Source organism: Erithacus rubecula (assembly GCF_903797595.1).
Source record: "Erithacus rubecula genome assembly, contig: scaffold_115_arrow_ctg1, whole genome shotgun sequence".
Classification (NCBI taxonomy): Eukaryota; Metazoa; Chordata; class Aves; order Passeriformes; family Muscicapidae; genus Erithacus; species Erithacus rubecula.
In genome coordinates, this window is record NW_027636246.1 from 60,286 (window position 1) to 84,866 (window position 24,581).

At 54.1% G+C, this 24,581-nt stretch overlaps 1 protein-coding gene across 1 annotated transcript in view; it reads left to right on the forward strand.

Moving 5' to 3' along the window:
- Positions 1 to 418: 418 nt before the first annotated feature.
- The window catches only part of LOC306815331 (olfactory receptor 14A16-like), a gene marked incomplete at its 3' end in the record, with an annotated part of 115,577 nt that continues 91,414 nt past the window's right edge, over positions 419 to 24,581 (forward strand). The window contains exon 1 of the mRNA XM_079331913.1: positions 419 to 561. Within this exon, the coding sequence (XP_079188039.1) occupies positions 450 to 561 (112 nt within the window). The 5' untranslated portion in view covers positions 419 to 449. The remainder of the gene's footprint in view (positions 562 to 24,581) is intronic.

Genomic DNA, 24,581 nt, shown 5'->3' on the forward strand with positions numbered 1-24,581 from the left:
TGTCCGCATCACAGTGCCTACAAGATTTGATGTATTTATCTTGCCTCCTTCTAGCTAAGAACTCTCTTGTGGGGTATACGTTGGCTCTGAGTTGCACAGCAGTGAGGAGTTTCCTGTGAGGTATGCTTCTGTAATATTGTAGCCAATGGTTGCTAATTTTATCCCATTCAAAGTTTGCAATTCCATGGCCCTGGGACACTAATTTTATCCAATTTTTAAATTCATTTTTCCTCCAATTGCACGGTTTTGGAAATTTAGTTTTCAAGGATGGTGCTTCCCACTCCGAAGTTGTGCCTGCATCATTGGATGGTTCGCTCGGTGTTAGTGCATCCCAAATGGAAGGAATCTTCTCCCTGTCACCTCCAGCTTGAATCCACAATTTCTTATACATTTCTTGCATTTGATCTTTCTCCAGGAACATTTTCATCGTTTCATCTGAAGACTGAGCGATGCGATGCAGTCTTCGGGCCTGCACGCTGGGGATCAGCCCTGCCAATTTGGTGATGCCCAAACCGCCGGCCTTCGTGCTCGAGTACAAGATGGCATCACACGTGCACGAAGGTAAGTGCAGCCAGTCCTTCACTGCTGTTCGAATTTTTTGGTCGAGGCTTTCAAGGAACCCGGCCTTCAGGTCTGAGTGGTCGGCCAGGTACGTCAGTCGAGGGATGGTGTATGTTTTGAGGATGTCAATTTTCTGCAGAGGTTTAAGTGGAGCTTCATCAATCCTTTGGAGCCAAAATTCTAGTTTTGTGGATAGATTAGATTTTGCTATCCCAGTCCAGGGGTTAATTTGCAGGCCTAGGTATTTCTCGGTTTTGCCAGGGTCAATCATTTTCAGGGGTGTTCCTTTGATGGTCCAAGCAGCGCAGTCATTGACGGTGTAAGAGTCCTTTGTGGGCTTGATGTAAAAGCCGTGGCACTTTGCTCCCTGTGTTTTGAGACCGGTCAGATCACAAAAGGTCTCCAAAATCTTGATGTTTGTTACCATGTTTTCCCAGGAGTCGCTCACCAGGACCAGATCGTCTGCGAATGCCATTGCCGTTATACTACTCCGGCCTCGATGGTACCCTTTGCCGCTCTCTTCCAGCTTGCACAACAGGGGGTCCACAGCCAGATTAAATAAAAGGGGTGACATGGGGTCACCCTGTTTTAGTCCAACCCGGAAATGGATTTGTTGTGTGCGTGTGTTTTTCTTCACGGTGATATAAGTACTGGTGTCCTTGTACATATTGCTCACCAGGCTAATGATGTGGGGGTCAACTTCTCTTTGCTGCAAAGCTTGTATGATGTGCTGGTGGCTTATGGTGTCAAAAGCCTTGGCAATGTCCACGAATACTACACCCAGTGGCCTGTGTTCTTTTTTGGCAGACCGCATTAAAGATTGCCGGAGTTTCAGGTTTTCAGAGCATCCCGCCGCTCTGATGAAGCCTCTTTGCCTTGGGTTGAGGGGGCAGGCTTTGCTCAGCCTAGCTGTTACAATCCTGGAGAAAAGTCTCAGCAAGATGGAACCGATCGTGATGGGTCTCCAGTTATTTGCGTCCTTTAAGCCTTCAGGTTCTGTTGATTTCGGAATTAAAACTGTCCTGTAGCCCCTCACTGAGTCCGGGATTTTTCCAGATGTTAACCATAAGTTGAAGATCTCGGCCGTCTGGGAGTACTCAGGGTCCATCTTCTTGATGTCCCCGAGAGTAATCCCATCTGGACCGGGAACTGAGCCCTTGCTCATTTCCTGCACATTTTTCTCAATTTCTTTAGGCGTAATTAAGTCCCTGAAAGCACTATTGTCGGCTTTCCCGTTATTTTGGAAGTCCCCAAGGCCATTAAAATTACCAGGTGTTTCCCATCTGTCTTTAAAAACCGAATAAATTTCACTGGGTGGAATATCACAGGACAAAGTCTCGATATCGTCCAAAATAATTTTAGCAAGTTTCCCCCTGTCAAGATGGAATAATCGCTGGAAGCGAAGGTAATCACCCTTCTTAATCGCTCTGTCCTTCATCCACTTTTGAAAAGGTTTCCTGGGTTGCTTCTCCTGGGCCCCTTTGTTCTTATCTCGGGTTGCTGTTCTTATCTGGCTTATCGATTCCAGGCATCCGAAGCAGTCCTGCGCTGATTGATTAACGGTCTCTTGCATCTCCCGGCCTTCCATTAACTGCTTGAATGCCCCGGGGAAGGTGTTAATTGTCCCAGCTGATAGCCTCTCCCCGAGTGTCCGGTGATAATGGGCCTGCAATTGCCCGGCCATCTGCTGCTTGATGGTTCCCCTCCGGCCGTTAGCCTCCTCAAGGCCGCGGCTTTTCACACCTATTGTTTTCTTTCTGGCAGCTGGCTTACCCGGCGGTTCACTCCGCCCAGGTCCATTGTCCTCGACTGCAGCCTGGTTTTGATGACTCAGCTCAGGTTCCTTTCTCAGGCCCGCAGCTGCTCTCCTGGTGCGAGTACTCACAGCAGGTTCCTCTTCAACCTCCTTATCTGGTTTCCTGGGCAGCAATCTCCTTTTGTCGCTTATCTGCTTAGCTGTTTTGGTTGTGATGTGTTCCGCGATGAGCTTACTGATGTTTTTCTGTCCCTCGAACTGCGCCTCTAACTTTATCAGCATCTCTTCCTCCTCTTTTGTCCAGCATCTTTTGTGGGCACCACGGTTAGATGTTTCTTTCGGGTGGGAAGCAACTATCCTTTCTTGATTTCTTATCAATGGGTGTGCATGTCTTTTATGTAGTCCCACGCCAATTTCAGTTTGAAAATCTCTTCCGCATACCTCACAGATCCACTCCCCAGCTGGAGCTGTTTCAGTTACAGGACCCCTGCATTTGGGAAAATGAAAAACAATACTGTGATAGTTAGTACCCTCTTTTCCATATTTAACACACTGAAAACAAATCCTCTTTTTCCCGTGCGACCCCTTCAGATGTTCAATTAGGGCCAACACAGAGTTTTCCCGGGTACCACAGCAAGGACAAGGTGGGTTTTTGTCAGGAACAGTCACCATCATCGTCTCCTCAGGCTTCTGCTCCCCTGGCTTCCTGGGCAACGGAGGCGATGTTTTTGGCGCGTCCACCTTCTCCTTCTCCTCGCTGCCCTTTTGCTCAAGCACAAACAGTTTAGTATCTCTCGGGAGATCAGAATGTGAACCATCTCCTGCACACGGTTGTGGTGCTAGTTGTTCATACACCTCAGGCAACCCGCTCAATCCCTCCCAATCGGCAAAGAAATGAACACCCTCATACACATACAAGTCTGATCTATAGAACTCTAAGTTTGCCAGCAAAGCCAATTCATTTTCTGTCAAATCGGGGGACAATTTAGATGGTAAATTTCGAGCCACCAGGTCTACCTGGTCAAATTTGGATAACAGGTCAACCCCGTGCCTGGGCAACAGGTCAACCCACTGGGAATTAGACTTGGAGCCTGGAAAATTAAAATTCCAGGACACCAGGTCTACCCAGTCTCCGGGGGAGGTCTGGGAACCGACCGATACCCTGGACAGGCGTACCGGCGCTCTAAACCAGCCCCCCCCCCCCCAAATCAGAGCCAGAACCCATCGGAATGGGACCACCTTGGGCGGTGGGTTGGCAGTGGGTGGTCAGTCCACTTGCCAGAGACATTGCCCCTATGAAACCGGGGGGCCAGGTTTTGGGCAATAAGCCACACAGCTTTTACCGAGGAATTTGTTTCACTGAATTTTGGCGGGAGGACGTTGGGCTGGCGATTCCCAACGGCTCCGTACTGGGGCAGAAGATCGACTTAGTCACCCTACAGAGGGCTACCAGCGGGACCACGAGGAGGTGCGATCTCTGCAGCGATGCCCAGTTTGTAACTATACTCTCCCAAGCTGCCTTAAGAGAGTCATAGTTACTCCCGCCGTTTACCCGCGCTTTATTGAATTTCTTCACTTTGACATTCAGAGCACTGGGCAGAAATCACATCGCGTCAACACCCGCCTCAGGCCTTCGCAATGCTTTGTTTTAATTAAACAGTCGGATTCCCCTGGTCCGCACCAGTTCTAAGCCGGCTGCTAGGCGCCGGCCGAGGCGGGGCGCCGGCCCGGGGACCCCCCCCGGGGACCCTCCCCACCGTGCGAACCGCAGGGTCCGATGCCTCTAGACCCGGGTCGGACGACTGATTTGCACGTCAGGACCGCTACGGACCTCCACCAGAGTTTCCTCTGGCTTCGTCCTGCCCAGGCATAGTTCACCATCTTTCGGGTCCTAGCACGTACGCTCACACTCCACCTCCCCGGCCCCGCGAGGGGGCGGCGGGCGAGACGGGCCGGTGGTGCGCCCGGGGCTGCCAGGTGCGACGACGCGCCCCGGGATCCCACCTCAGCCGGCGCGCGCCAGCCCTCACCTTCATTGCGCCGTGGGCTTTCAACACGAGCCCCTGACTCACGCACGTGCTAGACTCCTTGGTCCGTGTTTCAAGACGGGTCGGGTGGGTATCCGACATCGCCGCGGACTCTGGGCGCCCGAGCGCGGCCCGTGAGCCTGGCCCGGCGGCCCCTCGCAGTCGGGGTACACTGAGGACAGTCCGCCCCGGTTGACAGCGGCGCCGGGGGCCGGCAGGCCCGGCTCCTGCACCCCTGTGCGTCACGCCACGGCTGCGAGGACGCCGCAAACCCCGCATATGCGGGGAAGGCAACACCCCCCGCCGCGACACCGCCGACGGGGGGGGAGGAGGGCGCGGCGGCAGTCCTCTCCCTCAGCCCCAGGATTCGGCGAGACCTGCCGCCCGGGGGATCTAACACCCACCGCCGCTCGCGCGGCGCCGGGCCACCTGCCTGTCGGAGGCCTTCCCAGCCGACCCGGAGCCGGTCGCGGCACACCGCCACGGAGAAAATGCGCCCGGCCAGGGCCGGCCGCCGGCCGGGCGTTGGTTCCCGTGCCAGCCCGCCCCCCCCCGGCCCGCCCCTGCGGGCGGGTGCCCGGGGGACGGAGGGGGCACGGAGGCGATGATCTGCCAAACCCGTGCCGGCCGATCGCGACTCGCAGGGTTGAATCCTCCAGGCAGACTGCGCGGGCCCCAACCGTTTACCTCTTAATGGTTTCACGCCCTCTTGAACTCTCTTCAAAGTTCTTTTCAACTTTCCCTTACGGTACTTGTTGGCTATCGGTCTCGTGCCGGTATTTAGCCTTAGATGGAGTTTACCACCCACTTTGGGCTGCATTCCCAAGCAACCCGACTCCGAGAAGCCCCAGGCCCGGCGCGCCAGGGGGCCACTACCGGCCTCACACCGTCCGCGGGCTGCGGCCTCGATCACAAGGACTTGGGTCCCCTGAGAGCGCCGCCGGGGAGGGGGGCTTCTGTACGCCACATGTCCTGCGCCCCACCGCAGGGCGGGTATTCGGCGCTGGGCTTTTCCCTCTTCGTTCGTCGTTACTGAGGGAATCCTGGTTAGTTTCTTTTCCTCCTCTGACTAATATGCTTAAATTCAGCGGGTCGCCACGTCTGATCTGAGGTTGCAAGCCCAGAGCTGCGCCGCCGCACCGCCCCTCCCCGCCTCAGCGCCCGCGCGGCTCTTCACCCATGCGAGGGATGGAGCGCGCGCCAGCACGGGTGGAGGGGACCGGCCGGACGGCCGGTTTTCGCTTCACCTTCCCCCGCTACACGCTCCCCCCCAACCCCCGCTCGCGCCCGCGGCGCCAGCGGAAGAGAGAAGAGGCGTGAGAAAGAGAGACACAGGACGGAGAGACGGAGACTCCCATCCCGGAGACGAGAACCGAAAAGGAGCGCGGCAGAGACGGCCCTGACCGGGGGTGTTACACCATGCACCGCGGGGCGGCGCTCAGCGACCTCTTGCGGGGAGAGAAAGCCGACGGCTCGCCGACGCGCCAGGGGACGACGACAGAGGGGGGAGCGGGGAGGACGGTCGGGGAAGGAGGAGGCCCGGGGGTTCACCCCCGTCCCCGGCCCTCGCGCCTCGCATGTGCGCGGCAGCACGGCACGGGACCCACCGGGTACCCACCCGCAGACAGCTGCCCGCACGGGGTGGAGCCCGGGAGTGAGGCCCGTGTCTCGCCTCCCCCGCTCGCCCTCTCTCTCTCTCGCCCTTCTCTCTCTGGGTCCCACGGCGGCATGCCTTAGACGCCGTCTCTCGCTTCTCCCCGGCCTCGCTTTCACTCGGGGACCAGGCGCAGAAGCGCCCGCGCGGCCGACCCCGCCTCCCTTTGGCTCACACGCGGCCCCAAAGGGGAGACGGGGAAGCGACAGGAAGGGCCTGGGCCGGGACGGCCACAGGCCACAGCAGTCACCTTCCAGCAGACCGTCCCCCCGGGGGGGACACTCGCCGAGCGGCGCCGCCACCGCTCAGCATGGGGTCGCCTGCGCTCACCGGGCCTCCAGTAACGGAGGGACCGTCGAGCGCTCACCCGGGGACAGCAGAGCAGTCGTGACAGGGATGGCCGGCGGCTGGCAGCCGCTGCCACATTCGAGGAGAAGGCCGTCGAGGGAAGAGGCACGGTCGCGGCCTGACGCGGCCAAGAGGAGAGAGCGCGGCAGGCCCCGGCGGCCGCAACCCCGCAGCTCAGGGTAGGTGGCAGAGGGCGCGCGCCCTCTGCCGGCATCGCCCCATGTCGACATCGGTGGGTCGGCCCCGCGGCCGATCGCGCGTGCCACGGCCTCGCCGCCAAGGCCGGGCCACGGGGGGGGGGGCAGGGCGCCCCTCCCCAGCACGGCTGCCCCCACGCGCGGGCGCATGGCGGGGACGCCGACGTGACAGCGAGGCGCACGTGGCCAGTCGCGACGGACGCCGCCGCAGGGGGATCAGCGGGAGTAGCTCCCCACCTGCTGCCGCCGCCGCCGTCGCCGCGGCGGGGCGTGCCATGCCGCCCGAGTCTTTAAACCTCCGCCCGGCCAGGCGGGCCCCCCCCATTTTCGCCCCCAATGGACATGTGACGATGCCGAGGGAACTCGGGGTGGGGGGGAAACCGCCGAGGCACGGAGCGCTAGGTACCTGACCCTGGGGCGAGGGAAACGACCTGCATGGCCCCACCAGGGTGCCTCCCCCGCTGCCACCTTTGGGGGAGCGTCCACGGGCGGGGGCGCGCCCGACGTCCGCTGCCGTCACCCCGGCAATCCTTCTCGGGGCCCGGGGTTTCCCTCAGTAACCCGGCGCTGCGCCCAAGAGGACTGCCGTGGCTCGGGCCGCCCCCCCAGCGCGGAGGACGCGGCCTGGCCACCGAAACCTCGCACACAACCCCGCTGGAGAGGCCACGGCGACAACGACGGAGCGAGGATTGCAGCCGTCACCGCTGCGCCACCCGGCGGCGGCTCACACACGCGTGCTCGCACTGGAGGAGCGAGCACGCGCCCGGCTCCCTTCTCTTTCATGGAACCGGCAACGGCCGGGCCCGGAGTGGGACACACTCGCGGGCTTTGTTTCTTGCCCCCCCGCCTCACCTGGCCTGGGCCGGGGAGCAGCTCATGTCACGTCTCGGCACAACTTGTCCCAGCAACTGGGTAGTACGGGAACCGGCGGTATTTCTCTCTGGTCTGGTCTCCGCACACGCGGTCTCGCCCCCACCGCCTTACGGACACAGGCACTGGTCAAACCTGCGGGGAAGCGGCCCGTAACCTCGCCTCCCATAATATGTATAGACGAGCCCGAGGCCACGGACGGCCCCAAGAGAACGTATTGGGCATGACCGAGGGGGCGCAGCGGAGCGAGCCGCCTCTTACGATGAGGCAGCTGGGGGCAGCCAGAAACAGCAACCCCTTGGTGCACTTCCATAGCCGGTAAGGACAACAGGTCTACCCAGCCAATGCCGAAATAAGACTAAGTTCTGCCGGAGCGAGGTAGACCTGTTGTCCCTGTGACCGGCCGACTTTGCGGTGCCCTCTCCGTCAGCGGCCGGCGGACACCGCTGGCCACCCAGCCGGTCCCAGATATGAGTAGACCTGGCCTCCATCGGCCACCCTGGAGTTGGGTAGACCTGTTTGCTTCTCGACCGCCCACCTTCGCAGCGCCCTCCCTGGCGGCAGCTCTCGGGCACTGCTCACCAGCCGGCTCCGGGTAGACCTGGCCTCCGCCGGCCGCCCTGGAGCCGGGTAGACCTGTTCTCCCCGCAGTTGCCCACCTTCGCAGCGCCATCTCCGGTGGCCTCTGTCAGACACCGCCAGCCGGCCAGCCCCGGAGCCAGGTAGACTTGTCCTCTGCCGGCCGCCTCGGTGACAGGTAGACCTGGCCTTCCGCTGCCGCCTCCTAGCAGGATAGACCTTCTCTCCCAAGTCCATTTTTTCACCGGGTAGACCAGGCTGTAAATTATTGTTATGAAACCAGGTAGACTTATTCCCATTCTGCCTACCTGCTGCTGCTTGTCCTTACGATTTCTCCAGGTTGGTTTGATGGCCACAACAGAACCTGGACTACAGTCTACCTACCCGCCAAGCCTTGCTCTGCATCTCAGAATTCTCAACTCCCTGCACGGAGCCACCTACACCAGCCCACTGAGCAACATTTCATAGCCATGTACACTTAAGCCAATTTTAAAATCAAGAAATATTTCATCCAAAATATATTTATTTTTAATTTTTTCTTTCTGTTTAAATAAGAAATACTCTTAGGAAAAATTTTGTTGCTTATTCTTCTGCTTCATGACTATTCCCTGCCACATTGCTGAGGACCCTCTAACATTTACTCAGCCTGCCCACACACTCACCCACTGATGCTGCCCACAGCCGGGCCTCATTCAATTTCCAAAACACCAAACATTTCGGGGGAGAGCAGAGAGGAATCATGTCAAAGTGGAGGAACTCCTGACACAGCTACCAGTCCCCAGCCTGATGTCCCAGGCTAAAGGATTGGTCTCTTTTTTCCCATGTCACTGGACGCAGGGAACATATGGGGGCAGCAGAGGACAGCCAAATCCACCCCTGGGACACACAGAGATGTTCCCAGAGAAACAGACAAAGGCAGAGACAAATGGGCACAGAGAAACACACCCACAAACACGGGGACAGGGCATGGCTTCACTGAAGGAGTTCATTGAACATTGAAGTGAAATGGCCCTGAGCTCCAAGGCCATCACGGGCATCCTCCAGAGATGATCATCTCCTCATGGTGCTGCAGAGGGACAGGACATGGGAGTTACCAAGACTTCCAATCCTAAAAGACAGGGTCAAATAAGACCCTTGTGTGTCCAGTGGACATGAGAAAATCCTTATCTCCACCCCTCTCTCTGCAATCACTGCAGGTACTCACCAGCAGTGTCTTCAGGATTGTGACATTGTCTAAATCCATCTGTAGGGATATCGGGAGACCTCAGTGGTCACTGGGATGTGCCTGGTGCCAGCAAACGGATAGGGGGACTGAACTGCCACACCAAGTTCTCTGAGGGGATGCCCCCCAATCCCACCCCACACTCACATCCCTGACATAATTTTCAGCTCCTGGCAGGAGTGTCTGGGAAAGGAGAATAAACCATAGTTCTTGATTGGAACTTGTCAGGCTGTGGGATGCAGGGTGCACAAGGGTGCAGCCACCAAATTTGGTGCGGGGGCTAAGGGATGGAAATTCAGAACCTGCAAGGAGGTTGTGGTGAGGCAGAAGGGACACAAAGACACTGAGCTAGAGTGAGCTGAGGAGGTCAAGGGACTGGGCTGGGGATGTGGAAGGGGCCCTGTGTGGGATGCAGGGGAGAAGAAAAGAAACTTTAGGGACATGGGAGTGAAACAGAGGAGGTAAGAGTGAACATAAGAAGTAGGACAGATGAGGAGAAGACAGGACTAGGACAGGGTTTGTGTGTGCCAGGTGAATCCAGGAATGATGCCAGGACATACCACTGCAGTGGCCAGGGAGAAAAGCAAGGGACTGAGGGGAAAAATTGAAAGGAATTGGGAATGATCAGTGGGAGGGCATTCATGGACTCTGGATAGGACAAAGAGGAGATCCCAGGGAAATTTCAGAAGACACCAAGGATGGGAAGCTACAAAGGATGAGATGTGGGGACACCATGACATCGGGGTCTGACAGTGCTGGTTGAGGCTATGCCAGGTGATGAGCACATTTATCCCTTCCAGGACTCCTTCCTTCCCTGTCCATGACAACTCCTAGGCCAAAGCCTGGCTTGGCACAGCCCCCAGCCCTCGTCATAAGCCCAGCTCTGGCACAGAGTCCATCCCACATGTGGCATGGATCCAGCCCTCTCACCCATCATCCCTGCAGCTTCCTGCATTGGGCAGCTGCCCCTGCAAGGGCCCAGGCACCTAAGGGAAGGGAGCTGGAGACAGGTGAATCCCTGCTCCAACACAATCCATCTTCCAGCAGCCCCAGAGTGCTGGGAGACTGTGATCACCTGAAGGTGAGGGTGGGGCTTGGGGAATTACTCAGGTGTGGCACTTCCCACATCCACAGAACCCCACTTATCAACCTTGCAGGCACCAAATGAGTCCAGTTTCCAGCCCCATAGCAGAGAGGAATATCCCCTGTGCTCACCTTTGCCCTGTCACAGTTGTGACCACTGAGCCATCCCAGAGCCCCTGGGTCCTGCTCTGCACAGCTGCCACACATGGGGGTGCCAGGGACCCCATCCCCAACAAGGGTCCCATTCCAACCCTGTCCCTCTCTTGAACTTGCCCACAGCTCCCTAGGGCCCTTGTCCCTACTCAGTGTCTCTGCAATGTCCTGGCCCTGGGCCCAGGCCAGCACTGGCCCAGAGCAGGATGTGCCCATGCCTGGGGGGGAGCTGGTGTTGTCCCCAGGCAGCCACTGGGATCAAACTGGGCAAACAGAGGTGCCCAGTCAGGGGGGAGGGATGTTGGTGCCCTGCCTGCATCTCTGATGAGCCCTGTTTACCCAGGGCCTGGGGCACCAGGAAGACTTTCAGCATTCGGGGTGTCCAAGAAGTGAAAATCCTCTGAGAAGTGGTTCCTCAGAGCTGTCCATGGCTTCAATTTATGTTTGACATTCCACAACATTAATGAAGGCTTTTGCTTCCCTCTTTCCACAGGGACACTGCAGATCCAGCAAAGATGTGTTGTGGGGCAGTTGGGCAAATATCTAAGGTGACTGCATTCTTGGAACTTGTCCAAGGAGCTGCAGGACCCAGGAAGATTTTCCTGTGCAGTGCCCCAGGGATGAGAGAGCAGAGTGTCCCCATGGAGGATTCTTGACCAGATGGACAAGTGCTCTGATGTCATTGGTGTGCTGGTCTGCTCTTGGAATGGAATTGAGGAAGTGTCCACAGGGTCCTGATGGCAGAACTTTGGCTGAGAACAGGTCCAGGTTTCCCTGGAGATCAGTGCCAGTCAGGGGGATGGCACTGCACAGCCACTGGCCATGTGCCAACAGGCCAGGGAGAACAAGCTGGACAGGCACAGAGGCTCCCAGTGTGGCCAGATTGGCCTTGCTGCTTCAGGGACAGCACGGGAATGTCCCTGCCTCCCTTGGGCTGTGTCTGAGCTGTGCAGATCTGTCCCTGCAGCTGCTACCAGCATTTCAGCAGTGAGGGATTTCCCTTCCTGATTGACTGGCACTTCTGTGTGAAAAATGTCCAACACGGTCTTCAGCTGTGTAAAGATGGAGACTTCATGGAGCAGCTCCAGAGGAGGCTGAGATGCTCCAAGTGTTGGCACATCTCTGGGACAGAGACAGGCTGGGAGAGTTGGGGTTGTTCAGCCTGAAGCAGAAAAGGCCATGGAGACACCCCAGTGTGACCCTGCAGGACTTCAAGGCACCTCACAGGAACTGTGAGCAGAAATGTTTTAGTAGGGCCTGTTGGAACTGGAGAAGGGGAGATGATTTTCAATTAGAACAGGATTAGTTCAGACTGGACAAAAGGAAGACATTTTTCCTGCTGAGGGTGGTGAAACATTGGCACAGGTTTCCCAGAGAGCTGGTTGATGCCCCATCCCTGGAAACATTCCAGGCCTGCTTGGAGCAACATGATGGAGCAAAAGATGTCTCTGCTGCCACCCCACAGGAGGCACTGGGGTATCAGCTACCAGAGGGGTCGGTGTCTCTGTAGGATGCAATTCCCCCAGGGAGCAGAGAGAACACACAGCACCACAGGTGGCAGGAATGTCCTCCCATGGAGACGGGAATACTCTGCATCAACAGGCTCAGGCTGCCCAGTTTTGCCTCTTTGTAGATGGGCACAAGGCTCAGAAGAGACTGAGAACCAGGAGCTGGCACAGTGTTTTTGACACCACTGGTTTCCTGAGGGCCTAGAGTAACCCAGGTTCCCTTCGGTTCCCTGAGGCCCCACAATGTCCCGAGGATCCCTGGACAGCCCAAGGATGTCCCAATGGATCCTGAGGTGTCCCAATGGATCCTTGGTTCCAAGCGGCCTTGCTGTGTCCCAGGGGCCTCTGGATTCCATGAGACCCCACAGGGTCATTGTGTCCCCCTGTTTCCACAGGGTACAGTGTCACAATGGCCCCTGAGCATCTTTAGACACCAGAGTCTCACAGCATCCCCTCAATTCCATGAACTGCACAGTGTCACAATGTCCCCTTGGTTGCTGCAGTGTCACAATGATTGCTGGCAGCCAGGAGACCCTGAGGTATCCCAGTGGGTGGTTCCATGAAGCCCCAGAGTTTCACAGTCTCCTTTTGGTTCCAGGAGGGCCCATGGCCCCAAAGGGGCCTCTGGATTCTCCAAGATCCCGGAGTGTCCCAGGGCCCCTCTGATCCCCTGGGTCCCTGCAGCGTCACAATGTCCCCAGGAAACCCCGCAGTGCCACAGCTGAGCAGCACAGGAGTGAGCACAGCACCAGGGCAGGTTTGGCAGCAGCGGCAGTGCAAGAGCAGCAGCCGTGGAACAAGAGGGGAGCCGGGCAGGAGTGGATAAGGAGCAGAGGAGCAGCGAGAGATGAGCAGCGCTGGAGCAGGAGCGCAGCAGGGGTGGCACAGTGGTGGGGAGCAGAGGAACTGTGCTGGAAGAGCAGCAGAGCAGCTCCTGGAGCAGCTCCTGAGCAGCAGGGCAGTGAGCATGGCAAGGTGCAGCAGTGGGGCACAGCAGGCACAGCCAGGGAGCAGTGGGGCACAGGCCTGGCAGCCGTGCAGGGCCGGCGCAGGTGCCAAAGCTGCGGGACACAGAGCGGCTGCGAGCGCTGTGTCCTGCAGGAGCCACCCTGCACAGCAGAGCCGTGACCCTCAGGCTGCCCCAGAGCGGGGAAACAGCAGCTGCTGCTGGGCTGGGGCAGCTGTGCATGGCCTGCACCTCATGGGCACTGGGAGCTCTGATCCTGCTCACTGTGGCCGCTTCCGTGCTCTGGGACCCTTCCCGTTCATCTGGAGTCATGAACTCAGGAGAAACTGGGCACAAAAGGAATCAAACTGCCTTCTCTGCTGCAGGGAGACACATCTCTGGAGAAGGTTAATGGATTCTGACTATGGAACCAAACTGGGTCAATTATTGACCTGTGGTTTTGTTCTAAACCAGGGACAGATTCCAAATTACGGTAATTATTTAGTAAGAACAACAAGGAAGGTACCTCACCATCGGGATGTTGCAAAGTGAGTGAAGAATGTTTTTGGTCATAATGATCCAGTAAACAGTTTGAATTCTTTTCTCTCCTTCCTTATTTCTTGCTCACTTGGGGATTAAGCCTCCAACTCTTCCTGCAGTTCTGCTTTCCATAATCTTCTCCATAGTTGGAATGTGCCAAATGAACATGGCAAGACAGAAGAATGGACCATAAAAACTTCCAGCTTTCTTGTTGTAGCCTCTGAAATTCAAGGATTTTGAAACTTCTGGTTTTTAAAGTATTCACCACATCTCACTCTTCTAAATTTTGCCCCAGCATAGAACCCTCCTGTTGCCCTCTTTGGGAACTGACCCTCAAAACTGAGAGAACCACAGCGGTAATCAAAGGTTTGGGCTCATTGCTGTGCTGACATCACCTTGGAGAGGAATTGAGGAAGTGTCTCAGGGTTCTAATTGCAGAACAATGGCCGAGGAGAGGTCCAAGGTTCCTTGGAGATCAGTACCAGTCAGGGGATGGAATTGGTCAGCAACTGACCTGTGCCAACAGCCCAGGGAGAATGAGCTGGACACACACGGAGGCCCCCAGTGCAGCTGGATTGGCCCCCAGCTTTGGGGACCCCAGGAGAATGTCCCTGCTTCCCTTGGGGCTGTGCCTGAACTGTGCAGAAACTGTCCCTACACGTGCTCCAACATGTAGGGACGAGTAGGTGGGATGAGTTTCCCTCTCCTCTCAACCACTCTCTCAGCATGAAAGAGCTGGGCTTTGCCTGCTCCAGGGAAAGCACCAGTGCCACAGCCCATGTGTCATCCCTGTTTTTTTCTGCAGCACTGCCAGCTTGGGCACAAGGAATTTGGATTTGGAACCTCCCTGAAATAGGGAAGCTTTGCTACAGAACCTGGAAGGAAACCCAAAGGCCTCAAAAGCATTTCAGCAGGAGAACTCCTGCTCCAGGGTGTGTGGGGCAGAGCAGGAGGGCTGCTCTGACTCGCCACCCTGCTCTAGGCACTTGTGCTTGGCAGGAACAAACCCCACAAATGCCTTCCCTGAGCAGCAATGGAGAGGCCCTGTGTCCATCCTGGCACCCAAAAGGGACACTCAGGGCTCCTGGCACAGGTGGATTGTGCACCGCAATGTTCCAGTGGGCCTGGCTGAGCTGGCAGGACACTGAGGCTGGTGAATTCCAGTTCCCCTTCTTACACAAGGGGCATTGTGTGGTTTGCAGAGTCCAGTGGTTTTGGAGAACAAACATTGTGTCAGCTCACCTGGGGTGGGCCATTTATCATCTGTTAATATGAGGTCACAGAGTGGGCTATGACATCACAGAGTTGGCTATATGAGATCATTGAGCATCCCAGGCTGTCCCTGTGACATCATCAGAACTGACTGTGACATCACAGGGCAGAGGTTTGACATCCCAGCAGGGCTGTGTGAGGTCACTGGGTTAGTCACTCTGCCCCAGCCCCCCCCCCCCCCCAGTTTCCCCAGACAATTCAAATGCTGTTCATGCCCAGCAGGGTCCCGTGTCCCTCTGTATCCCTCTGCTCCACCTGGAACCACAGCCTCCCCCAAGGATGTTCCACATATCAACCCCAGTGCCTGACACAGGGACAAGGAGCCAGGGCTGTGTGACGAGGACATCAAGGACGTGGATTATCAAGGTCACTGGGGCCTGGTTTGGGTTCCCCAGAGCAGGAAAGATGTCTGGCAGCTGGAGCAGGGTGAGGAAAGGGCCTCCAATGTGGGGCTGGAGCCCTTTGGCTGTGAGGAGAGGCTGAGGGAGCTGGGCTTGTCCAGCCCAGAACAGGGAAGGCTGAGGGGCTCCTCATGCCAGCCTGGCAGTGCCAGCCAGAAGCTGATGGAGAATACAGAGCCATCCAGACAGATTTTTACCCGAGGAGCAGATACTGCAGAGGCTGATGGATCAAGTTCCTGTGAGCCCAGAATATTGGCATTAGTGCAGCTGTAGCTGTGCACAAAAGAGCTCTGCAGACACTTTCTCTCTTTTCCTTCCTCTAGGCATGGAGTGAGCTCATGACCTCAGTGTGCGACTCGTGTGCGCAAAGAGCAAATCTGGGCAGAATCGGGGCAGGGAGGGTTTGGGGCATGTCAAAATCAGTGCTGGGCACAGAACATGTTTTTCATTGGTCTGAGACTGTCTGCTGTGAAAGTGGATGTAATATCCAGTAGAGGAATGACTTTTGTTTTTTATGGAGCTGTGCCTTCCCTTGGTTTGTTTGCTTACAATAATTGAACATCCCTCTGTGTCTCAGACAGCTCCTTCTGCAAGGAAAGCAGGTGGGAGTTGGTGCCAAGGAGCTGAAAGCTGCAGGCACAGCCTGGAGTGGAGGAAGCTCAGATTTGCACAAGGCTGCTCTGAGTGCCAGGGGTTGGATGGGGGAAATGGTGGGGTGGGGGTAGGGACAAAATGTGATTGATTGTCAGCCATAAAGGGTCTTGATTTTTATATCTGTTCCGACTACATTAGGAGGTGCTGGAGATCAATGTCAACTGAGATTGCTGACACCAATCTGTAACAGGAAAAGAATAAACGGGAAAAAAATATCTTCTCACCTTTTTTTTTTTTTTTTTTAATTAAATATGTTTTGAATGGAATGAAATCTTAGACAAGTCCTTCCTAAAGCACAGGCTGGCAATCGCTCTGTTTCAGGCAATCTGTACCCAAAATCCCTGTCACTCACAAGTTCCTAAAAATGTCTGATTATGTGTACTATAAATTGAATTATTTACTGAACAGACTCAAGATTAACAGATAAGAGACTTTAAATGGACTACTTACTGCACAGGATCAACAAAAGAAGTGCAGGTAGATACAAACACAGTGCACAATAAAGTTACCTGTATGACAGCAAGTAAGGAATAGCAGAGATCAGGAGTCAATGTAACTTACCAACAAATTGATTATCTCACTTCAGTCTCCTCACAAAGCAACCTGTTCATGGTCAGCTGGGAATTCCACCTCCCTGGCACCAGAGAGAACTCAGGACAGGACAGATGTCCGGCCTGGGTTATCTCAGCAATTGCTGAGTGGGGGAAGATGCCCTGAGTTATGGCCCCAGCTGATGGACAGAACAGATGAGCTCTGCTGTGCCACAGGGGAAGTCCTGCTGCAGGAACCTCGTGGAGCCAAGGGTGCGTTGTGACAGATCAAGGCCTCATGGAACCAAAAAGAGCATTGTGGTGCCGTGGGGCCCCATGGACCCAAATCTCCATTGGGACAGTCCAGAATCTCATGGAACCAAGGGGCCTCTGTGACACTGCAAGGCCTCAGGGAACCAAGGAGTGCAAAGGTCTCAAACATTGCTTGCAGGGTTCTGCCTTGGGGATGAGGAATCTGCTTGGTGGCACCTTGTGCCTGTTTGCAGTGGGGAACCATAAAAATTTTGGATTGCTTCAAAAAAAAATTGAAACCCTCTCTTTGCCTGAGTGTTGTCAGTTCTCAGAAACTCAGTGTGGAAAGGAAAAAGTAAAGAACCTTTGAAAGCTGAAACACCTAGATGCATTGAGCCCCACTGTGTTGTTACTAACAAAGCCTCTCAAGAGACTAATTAAAGCAGATAATTGGAGGCCATGATTGCACAAAGCTCGCAGAGACTCCAAGGAAAAAGCAAAACCCAAAGTCTTTTGAAAAACCTGCAGTCCCTGGGAGCATGAAGGAGCCCCCCCAGGGCCATTCCTGACCAAGGCTCCCCAGGGACTGATCCCAGCAGATCCCTGAGGCCACTGGGATGTGGGGAGATGCTGAGGGCAGCACAAGGGGTGACAGTGCCCAGCCTTGCTGGGGCTGTGCCAGAAGGCCCCAGTGGCTCAGGACAAGGTGTCTCCTCCCAGCCCTTAGTGGCACAGACCCTGCTGGGCCCCAGGGCACCAAGACATGGCTTCTCTTTGTCCCCACCTGTCATCTCTGCCTCCAATTTCCTGCTCTAACTGGAACCTGGGGACACTTTCTCAGTTGTGTCCCTCAGAGGGACCCACTAAAACTTTAAGAAATATTAAGAGTTTGATTCTGCATGAATTCTTGAGAGGTTTCCTAACAAACCATGGCTCTGCCTTGATTTCCCTCTGGTCTGGTGCAGTTCATCAGGAAGTTTTCCTACTCCAGTTGTGGAGAAATATTTTAAAGAGCTTCTGAGAAATACACATTCTAATTTTAAAGGGTGTATTTTATTGCTGTTCTCTTTGGAGTACAGGTGATTCCAGCATCTAGTGATTGATATTGATCCAGAGTCTCTCCTCAGGAGGTCTGGCCTGCTCAGAGAAGCTGTGCCTTGAGGTCTGAGCCCATGTGGGCAACCTTGCTCCACATTCCCCAACCACATCCCGTCTGTCCTCCCTCACCTGGGACCTGATGCGCTTGGAAAACCAGCTTCACTTAGGCAGAGGGATGTGCTTCTTTTCTTATTTTTGGTGCTATCTAAAACTTAGTTTTCCCCATGGAAAACAGACACACTTGTCAGGTGTGCACCAGCCCAAGGTGCCACCAAGGAGGTTCAGGCCTGGGATCGGTGCTTCGGGGTTGGTGCCTGGAGTCGGTGCCATCTTTCCTTTCTGCCTCTAACTCCTGTCATGCCCCCCGGCCCCATAGAGCCCCATTGGAGCCGGGCCTACAATACCCATCATGCCCCGCGACCTCAGTGGATCCGGGACTACAATTCCCATCATGCCTTGCAGCCCCATAGAGCCCCACTAGAGCCAGGACTACAATTCCCATCATGCCATGCACTCCACAGTACTCCAGAATCCCCCCATATGTCCCATAAGTGTCCCCCAGACCTCCAAGAATCCCTAAGTGCCCCCTCAGCTCCCATTCAGGAATCCCTAAAAGCCTTTCCAGATCCCCTGAATGCTCCCAACACCATAAATGTCCCTTACTGCAACTTCCGCTAATTGATCTTCTCTCATTCCCTGCGAGCTCAGAGCAGCTCAGAACCCAATCACTTGCCTAAAATTCCTGCCGTGCCCCACGCCCTAAAGGGCCTGGTTTGGGCTCCCCAAGCTCCCCCCAAGTGCTCCTGAACCATCTATGTTCCACTTGGAGTACTTGAAGTCACGGCTCGGATGCAAAGTTGTCCTCCAAGTGCCATCCTGGACCCCCAAACAAAACATTTGAGCCACTTCCAGACTACAGCTCCCATCAGGCTTCACAGTTCCGTAGAGTGCTGGTTGAGCTTAGACTTCATCTCCCATCATGCCCCGTGCCCACCAGCAGGCATTGCAGCTGCGCCTTGGACTCCCATGACGCTCCATGGCACCATCAAACTGTATTATACCCACGCCTACAACTCCCATGATCCCCTGAGCCCCAGAGAGCCCCATTAGAGCCCCAAGTGCCACCTGGACCCCGAAGGGCCCCAGATTCCCCTCCCTGACCTCAAGTGCACCCCTGGACCCCAAGTGGCACTCTGAAGCCCAGACCTTTCCCTAGGATCCCTAAGTTCTCTCTTAGATCCCACTCAATACCCCCAAGTGTCCTCCTGTCTCTCAGATTCCTTTGAAACTTCTTCCCCAGACCCAAAACAGCCCCAGATTTGCCCCACAAATGTCTCCCTGGACCCTGAAGGGCCTACCTTGACCCAGTCTGAGAAAAATATGATAATAAAGATGGCAAAATGACTGCAGATATTATGAATTATTTTAAAGAGGGAGAAATTAGTAACCAATAGAGCTTATTTAATTAAGAACTTGAACTTAGAACAAATGTCCAATAATTTTTTTGATTGCTGATAATGTATAGAGTTTAAATATAAAAAATAAAAAATAAAAATTAAGTTTTAAAACTATAGAATACTAATATTATAAATAAGAATATAATTGCAATTTAAATATTTAACAACATTTTTATTTGAAAGAGAAATTTATAAGATATTTTGATATTATGAGTTGTCAGTCCCAGGTGAGAGATAGCATGACATGGTGAGGTCAGAGGTGAGGAGCAGGTTGTCCAAACGGGGTCACCATGGAAGAGGCTCTTTCTTTCAAGTGCCCAGACTTCCTAAGAAAACATTCAGCATCTAGATCACTTGGGAAATTCTTCTATCAGTTTCTCTCTGCACTGGAAAGTAGAAAAATATTCCCCTGATGTAAATAAAGTCAAGAGATGCACTTTGAAATCTTCCTCTTAAACAGAGCTCCAAATTGACTCCAAGCAGCTGCACAAGCCCTGGAGATTTGAAGACAATTAAAGGAAGCCAAAGAGATCCTGAGGGCTTTCTGTATTTTAGGGTTCCCTATGGTTGAAGTGCGGCTGAGTCCAGGCACTGAGAGAAGGTTGAAGAAGTTGCTCCAGGAGTCAGAAGCAAAACTTCAAGTCCCTTGGAGCATCAGTGGCCCCACTGGGGGCAGGGACTGCCAAAGGCTCCCCAGGGACTGATGAGAGCAGATCCTTGAGGGCAGGATTGCAGGAGCCAAAGGCTGTGAGCAGGAACTGCAATGCTGAGCAAGGCCTGGGCTGGTTGGAGGAAGCAGAAAGGCCAAGGGCTGAGCCCAGGCCTGGCCCAGCAGGGCCTGTCCCTCACGGGTGGCTCAGGGCTGTTCCTGGGGCACTGGGATGGGAGGGGCAGCAAGGACAAATGGCACCAACCTGTGTGACACTCCAGATGCTCATGGAACCATGGGCCAGTGTGACACTGTGGGGCCTCATGGAAACAAGAGGCCATTGTGAGCCTGGGGGGCTGTAACACCCCAGAACACTGAAATGCTGGGGGTGACCAAAGGTTCCTTTACTCAAGCTTGGAGCTCCAGAGAAACCCCAGCCAGATATTCTCAAGAGGTCAAAATGACACAAAATTTTGTTGGCAAAGTATAGAAAATCAAGGAATACTTGAAAAGGATTTAATACAACATCCAATTCAACATAGAACACTGGCTATAGCAAGAACTTCATTAACTTAACCCATTTAAACTTAGAAACCCTTAAACACTTCAGTTGTTGAGATACCAAAAACCATTCCATATGAAGAGCATTAGGAGAGCGGAGAGAGAGAGAGAGCGACACAGACAGAAAGACATAAGCTCTATAGAAAGACACACATATGGCTACCAGTTCCTCAGGTTCCAGTGTGGGTGAGACACAGACCCGAGCAGAAGGCAGGGTACAGACCATGGGCTGAGTGCCTGCTCCGTGTTTTGAGCCCCTGGTCCTTCATGGGCCTCCCCCCAGGTGGGACTTTTGATTGCTGGGCCAATCAGAGCCTGGGTCAGCACCAGCCCACTGTGTGACTGACTGACGGCTCATCCCGAGGAGTCTGGGACATTGATCTCATCCAGCCTCTGACAGTGACCATGGTGACACTGCGGAACCTCACGGAACCAAGTGGCCACAGTGATACTGTGGGGCGTCATGGAACTCAAGGAGTCCATTGTGACTGATAGGCAAGGTGTCTTTAAAAAGAATTCAACAACTGAAGTTATGGGTGTTAGCATCTTTGAAATTGGACTTTTTTTCTCTGTTAACTTCAAGAAATTGCTTTATTAAAAAGCCCAGAAAGCTTTGCTCCTGAAACAGTCAAGGGTCTGTGTGACCTTGGCTTTGGGGTAAAATGAAAGGTTCAAGAGTGGAAGATGTGGCAGGCTGTTTGAGATGGCTGTTCTTTCCTAGTACCTCAGCCAGTGGGGATAGGAAGAGGGCAAGGTGCAGCCAGGCGTTTATGATAAAAGGAGGCTGTACACTCTGGAACCTTGAGAGAGAAAACCCCATGGGTGTGTGCTCTGGTGGACTCTTTCCTTTTATTCTAATAAAGCTGAAGGACTCCTCTATCTCCTTTATGGACACTGGCTTTTCATAGCATGATTTTCCATACATGACACTACGGAATGTCACGGAACCAAGGAGCCATTGTGACACATCAAGGTCTCACTGGAACAAAGGAACCATTGTTGACAGTACAGAAACTCATGGAACCAAGGGGCAGTGTGGATCCGTGGACACCATGAAGACATTATGGAACCTCACAGAACCAAAGTGACCATTGTGACACTCTGGAGCCTTAGGGAACCTGGGTGACTCTTGTGAAACTCAGGACTCCTGTGGAACCAAGGGTCAAGGATTAAGCTGTGGGCCCATAGAACCAAGGAGCCATTGTGACACAGTGAGGCCACATGGAGCCCAGTGGCCATGGTGACATTACACAAGCAAGGAGAACATTGTGACACTGTGGGGGTCCCATGAAACCAAGGAAACATGGAACAGGTCTTGGCATGTTGAGGGCCACTGCTTATCTGCCCCTGAAGCACTTGGGCTCTGTGTTCTCCTTCTCTCCTTCCTGGAGAGAACTGTCTTTCTCCTCCAGGGGCCCATGGCAATAATTTGGATTCCTTCTCCAAATTTTCTTACATGAAAAGATTATTCCCTGATTGAATCTGCCAGGACAGCTAGATCTGGCTGCCTTGACTACCTGGGGGCCACCTCTCACCTTTTTTTGAAACAATGGCACAATATGCTTTTCTTATGGAAAAAGACCTCCTATCTCGACCAGCCACCTGTGGCCAAAACTGGGAATCCACCTCCAGAATTCCCTATGTGCAAGGACAGCTCCCAGACAAAAGCTGCCATGTCTGACGAGTCTTGCTGGCCTTGGCTTCCTGAGGTCTGGCTCTCATCTGCCTTAGAAATACTGGCGCTCTCTGCTTTCACTAACAAAAAGAAATCTTGTGCCTTTCCAGGCACCCACAACAAAAACTGACGTTCCACCTCCAAAAATCCCTATATCCAAGGATAGCACCCAGATGAAAGGTTCCAGAGAGAGACAGATCTGGCTGGCTAGGCCAATGGGTGAGCACCTCTCATCTTCTTCCAAAACACTTTGGCTTTGTACTTTTCTTTCCTATGGAAAAACCATCCATCTGACTATCTGAAATTTGGATTCTACCTCCAAAACTTTGTACATCCAAGGATTGCTTCCAAGTGAAAACTGACAGGACAGACTGTTCTGGCTTCCCTTGCCCTCTTGGGGGCTTCATCTCACCTGACTTCCAAGCACTGGGGCTTGGTGCTTTCCTTCCAATGGAAACGAAGTATCCTTCTTGTCAAGGTGTCCATGGTCAAAATTGAGATTCCTCCTCCCAAATTCAGTATATCCAAGGATTCCTCTGTAACAAAAGCTTTCAGTAAAAACAGATCTTTCTTGCTTGAGCTCCCAGGAACTACCTCTCATCTGCCCTTGAAACACTTGGTCTCTATTTTTCTTCCTATGGAATAGAACTGTCTCTCTTGTCAATGCAGAAATGGTCAAAATTAGGATTCCATCTCTGAAATTCCACATATCCAAGAATTGGTTTCAGACAAAAGCTTCTAGAACAGAGAGGTCTGGCTGACCTTGGCCTGTGATGGCTGCCTTTCATCTGCCCTTGAAACACTGGTGTTCTGTGTTTCCTTCCTAAGGGAAAGAGCTGTCCTTTTCCTCCAGATGTCTATGTATGAAATAGGTATTCCACCTCTAAAATTCCATGTGTCTGGGGTTTGCTTCCAGGCAAAATCTGCAAATACCATCAAGTCTGGCAGTCCTTGGCCTCAGGTGACTTCCTCCCATCTGCCCCTGAAACACTGAGGTTCAGTTGTTTCTTTCCTCTGGAGATCATTGTGACACTGTGAGCACCTGGTTCAGCCAAAGGGCCATTGTTATCCTGCAGGGCACCGTGGATCCATGGAGACCTTTGAGGCACTGCAAGGCCCCATGGAATCATGGAGACCACTGTGACACTGTGAGGCCCCATGGAACCAAGGGGACATGGAACAGATCTGGCTTGTTTGGCCTCCTGGTGGCCACCTGACAGGTCCAGCTGACCTTGGCATGTCGAGGGCTGTCTCTCATCAACTGTTGGAGAACTGGGCCCCACAGCTTTCCTTCCTAGGGAAAAGAACCATACATCTAACCAGGTTCCTGTGGCCAAAATTGATACTCCCCCCTAAAAATTTCCCTATATGCAAGGGCTCTCCCAGACAGAAGATGCCAGCACAGGTTAGAAAACTCTGGCTGGCCTTGGCCTCTAGTGGTCACCCCTCATCTCAAGGAAGCTGTGGGGAAAGTATTTGAGCAGATTTGACTACTGGAACATCAATGAGTCTCTCATCTTCTGAAAAACTCTGATTTTGGTTCTTCTGATCATATGTCTTTTTTTCTCATTGTTTATTATGCATGAAATGCTATTTTCAGATATAAAATATTACACATATCACTCTAGCAGTGTTATCTCACACAAAACACGTCTTCTGCCTATGGATCCAGGTCACCTGTATAAGCAAACACAATAAAGAATCTAGCAGGAATTAGTTTTCTCTGTTTCTAATTGTCACATCTCCTCTGGAGCTGGAGGTGCAGCCCCAGCACTTGGGAGGGCTCAAGGGGTCACAAGTTCAGCTCCCACACAGAGAACTTGCAGACCCTGTGGTGTTCCTTTCAGCCTCAGTGCCCAGAGCCTTTCTGCAACCTTCCCCCTGGAGCTGCTGCTTCCCTGCAGCCCCAGCCATGGACAGCAGCAGAACCTGGTGTGTCCTGAGCAGCAGTGCCAGTTCAGGGCTCTGTGGGTAGCAGGGGCTGGGCCAGCAGCACAAGCCAGCCCAGCCAGCCAGGACACGCTCAGCTGGGGAAAGGGATACCCAGGGAGAGGAGCAAGGGAGTGTTTCTGAACCTGCAGGGAGGAATGCAGAAGAAGCAGCTGCTGGAGGTACCAGCTCTGGCCAGGCCCCTCTGTTCCTGCCCAAGGTTGCTGTGCAGGTCTGGGGGGAGAGAGGGGCTGGCAATGAGCAGGCAGAGGCAGCCTGTGCTGGGCATCTCCTGGAGCCAGGACCAGCAGTTCTGCACTGTCACTGAGCTCCATTTCCTCTGCCACGGGGAGATCCAGCCCTGGGGCTGATGTGGAGACTGACCTCGCTCTCTGCCCCTCAGCAGCTGCTGAGCCCTTCAAGGGGCCAGGGCTATGGGGTGAGTGCTCCCAGTGCTGGATCATCCCAGAGTGGGCTCACCCAGAATGGGCTGCTGGGCTGGGCTGGGGTGAGGGCAGGGGAGATAAGCAGCACTGGGCTAGACTGGGAAGTACCAAGGAGATAAAACTCACTCCTGTCAGCTGAGCTGAGCTACTCTACAGGGCCAGGACATGTTCCAGCAGATGTGTGGTGCTGTGCCAGTCCCCTGACAGCGATCT